The sequence below is a fragment of the Danio rerio genome, chromosome 24 (genome assembly GCF_052040795.2).
Source record: "Danio rerio strain M-AB ecotype USA chromosome 24, GRCz13ab, whole genome shotgun sequence".
NCBI lineage: Eukaryota > Metazoa > Chordata > Actinopteri > Cypriniformes > Danionidae > Danio > Danio rerio.
This window is the reverse complement of record NC_141044.1, coordinates 45,195,001-45,197,500: the sequence shown is the minus strand read 5'-3', so window position 1 is coordinate 45,197,500 and position 2,500 is coordinate 45,195,001. Positions and strand designations below refer to the sequence as shown.

At 40.5% G+C, this 2,500-nt stretch overlaps 1 protein-coding gene across 1 annotated transcript in view; it reads left to right on the top strand.

Moving 5' to 3' along the window:
• The window catches only part of LOC137489732 (uncharacterized), a 52,884-nt gene that overhangs the window by 39,218 nt on the left and 11,166 nt on the right, over window positions 1–2,500 (top strand). Inside the window, exons 51-53 of the mRNA XM_087310199.1 lie at window positions 652–759; window positions 2,052–2,162; window positions 2,281–2,391. Of these exons, the coding sequence (XP_087166325.1) occupies window positions 652–759; window positions 2,052–2,162; window positions 2,281–2,391 (330 nt within the window). The remainder of the gene's footprint in view (window positions 1–651; window positions 760–2,051; window positions 2,163–2,280; window positions 2,392–2,500) is intronic.

Here is a 2,500-nt window from a genome sequence, read left to right as displayed (position 1 = left end):
GATAATATAATAATAGTAATAATAATAATATAATATAATAGTAATAACAATAATGATGATAATAATATAATAATAATAATAATAATAATAATAATAATAATAATAATATAATAATGATAATAATAATATAATAATAATATGATATAATAATAGTAATAATATTATAATATAATAATAATAACAATAATGATGATAATAATATAATAATAATATAATCATAATGGTAATAATAATAATAATATAATTATAATATAATAATAATAATGATAATAATAATATAATAATAATAATATAATCATATTGATAATAATAATATAATATTTTTGCATTATATAATATAATAATAATAATAGTAATAATAATTTAATAATAACAATATAATAATAATAATAATAATAATAATAATAATAATAATTCTGTTCTGAATATTATTTATAGCTTTTCTGAATTTTGTTTTGCATTTTTGCCCTGTTTGGTTTCTTTTCACTTTATTTCTCTATTTGTTTAACATTTCTTTCTGTTATCTGGATATATTTACATTGATGAGGTGCGCGCGCGCGTGTGTGTGTGTGTGTGTGTGTGTGTGTGTGTGTGTGTGTGTGTGTGTGTGTATGTGTGTGTGTGTGTGTGTGTGTGTGTGTGTGTGTGCAGGTGAAATATAAGGAGGAATATGAGAAGAGCAGAGGGAAAACACAGCTGGAGTTTGTGGACACACAGAGCTATAGAGTGTCAAAGGAAGCACAGAAGATGCAGAGCGAGGTGTGTGTGTGTGTGTGTTTGAGATCTGTGTCTGTGTGCTGTAAGATGAGTGAATAAAATCACCGGCCACTTTATTAGGTACACCTCACTAGTACCGGGTCAGGCCTCTTTTGCCTCCAGATCTGCCTTAATCCTTGTTGTCAGAGATTCAGCAAGCTACTGAAATATTCCTCAGAGATTTTGCTCCATATTGTCATGATAGCATCACACAGTTGCTGCAGATTTGTCGGCTGCACATCCATGATGCCAATCTCCCGTTCCACCACATCCCATAGCTGCTCTATTGGATTGAGCTCTGGTGACTGTGGAGGCCATTTGAGTACAGTGAACTCATCGTCATGTTCAAGACACCAGTCTGAGATGATTGAGCTTCATGACATGCTGCGTTATCCTGCTGGAAGTAGCCATCAGAAGATGGAGACACTGTGCTCATAAAGGGATGGACATGGTCAGCAGCAATACTCAGGTAGGCTGTGGCGTTGATGCTCAATTGGTACTAATGGACCCAAAGAAAATCTCCCCCACACCATTACACCACCACCACCAGCCTGAACCGCTGATACAAGGCAGGATGATCCATGCTTTCATGTTGTTGAGCCGAGCATCTGAATGTGTCAGCAGAAATGGAGACTCATCAGAGCAGCAACGTTTCTCCAATCTTCTATTGTCCTGTTTTGGTGAGTCTGTGTGAATTGTAGCCTCAGTTTCCTGTTCTTAGCTGACAGGAGCGGCACCCGGTGTGCTCTTCTGCTGCTGTAGCCCATCCGCCTCAAGGTTGGACGTGTTGTGTGTTCAGAGATGCTCTTCTGCAGAGCTCGGTTGTAGCGAGTGCTTATTTGAGTTACTGTTGCCTTTCTATCAGCTGGAACCAGTCTGGCCATTCTCCTCTGACCTCTGGCCTCATCAACAAGGCATTTGCACCCACAGAACTGCCGCTCACTGGATATTTCCTCTGTGTCGGAGCATTCTCTGTAAAGCCTAGAGATGGTTGTGCGTGAAAATCCCAGTAGATCAGCAGTTTCTGAAATACTCAGAGCAGCCCGTCTGGCAGCAACAACCATGCCACGGTCAAAGTCTCTTAAATCCCCTTTCTTCCTTATTCTGATGCTCGCTCTGACCTGCAGCAGATCCTCTTGACCATGTCTACATGCCGAAATGCAGTGAGCTGCTGCCCTGTGATTGGCTGATTAGACATGTGCATTAGCAGCAGTTGGACAGGTGTACCTAATAAAGTGGCCGCTGAATGTATATGTGCAATTAAAAGTGTGAGTGTGTGTGTGTGTGTGTTGCAGAAGCAGTATCGTCAGCAGTATGAGCGTGAGCTGAAGGGGTCTCTGCATCTGGAGGCTGAACTGACGCCGATGTTTCTCAACGCTCGCAACGCCAGCAGCCTCATCAGCCAGGTCACATGACCACCACACGCTGCACACACACTACACTCAACCAAAGGGTGGCTTTTAACTGTGTGTGTGTGTGTGTGTGTGTGTGTGTGTGTGTGTGTGTGTGTGTGTGTGTGAACAGAAAGAGTATCGTAAAGATCTGGAACAGGAAGTGATAGGGAAAGGCCTGATGAGTCTGGAGGAAACACCGGAGATGCTGCGCGTGAAGAACGCTGGACACATTCTGAGTGAGGTACACACACACACACACACACACACACACACACACACACAAACAAACACACACACACACACAAACACACACACACACACACACACACACACACACAAACAAACACACA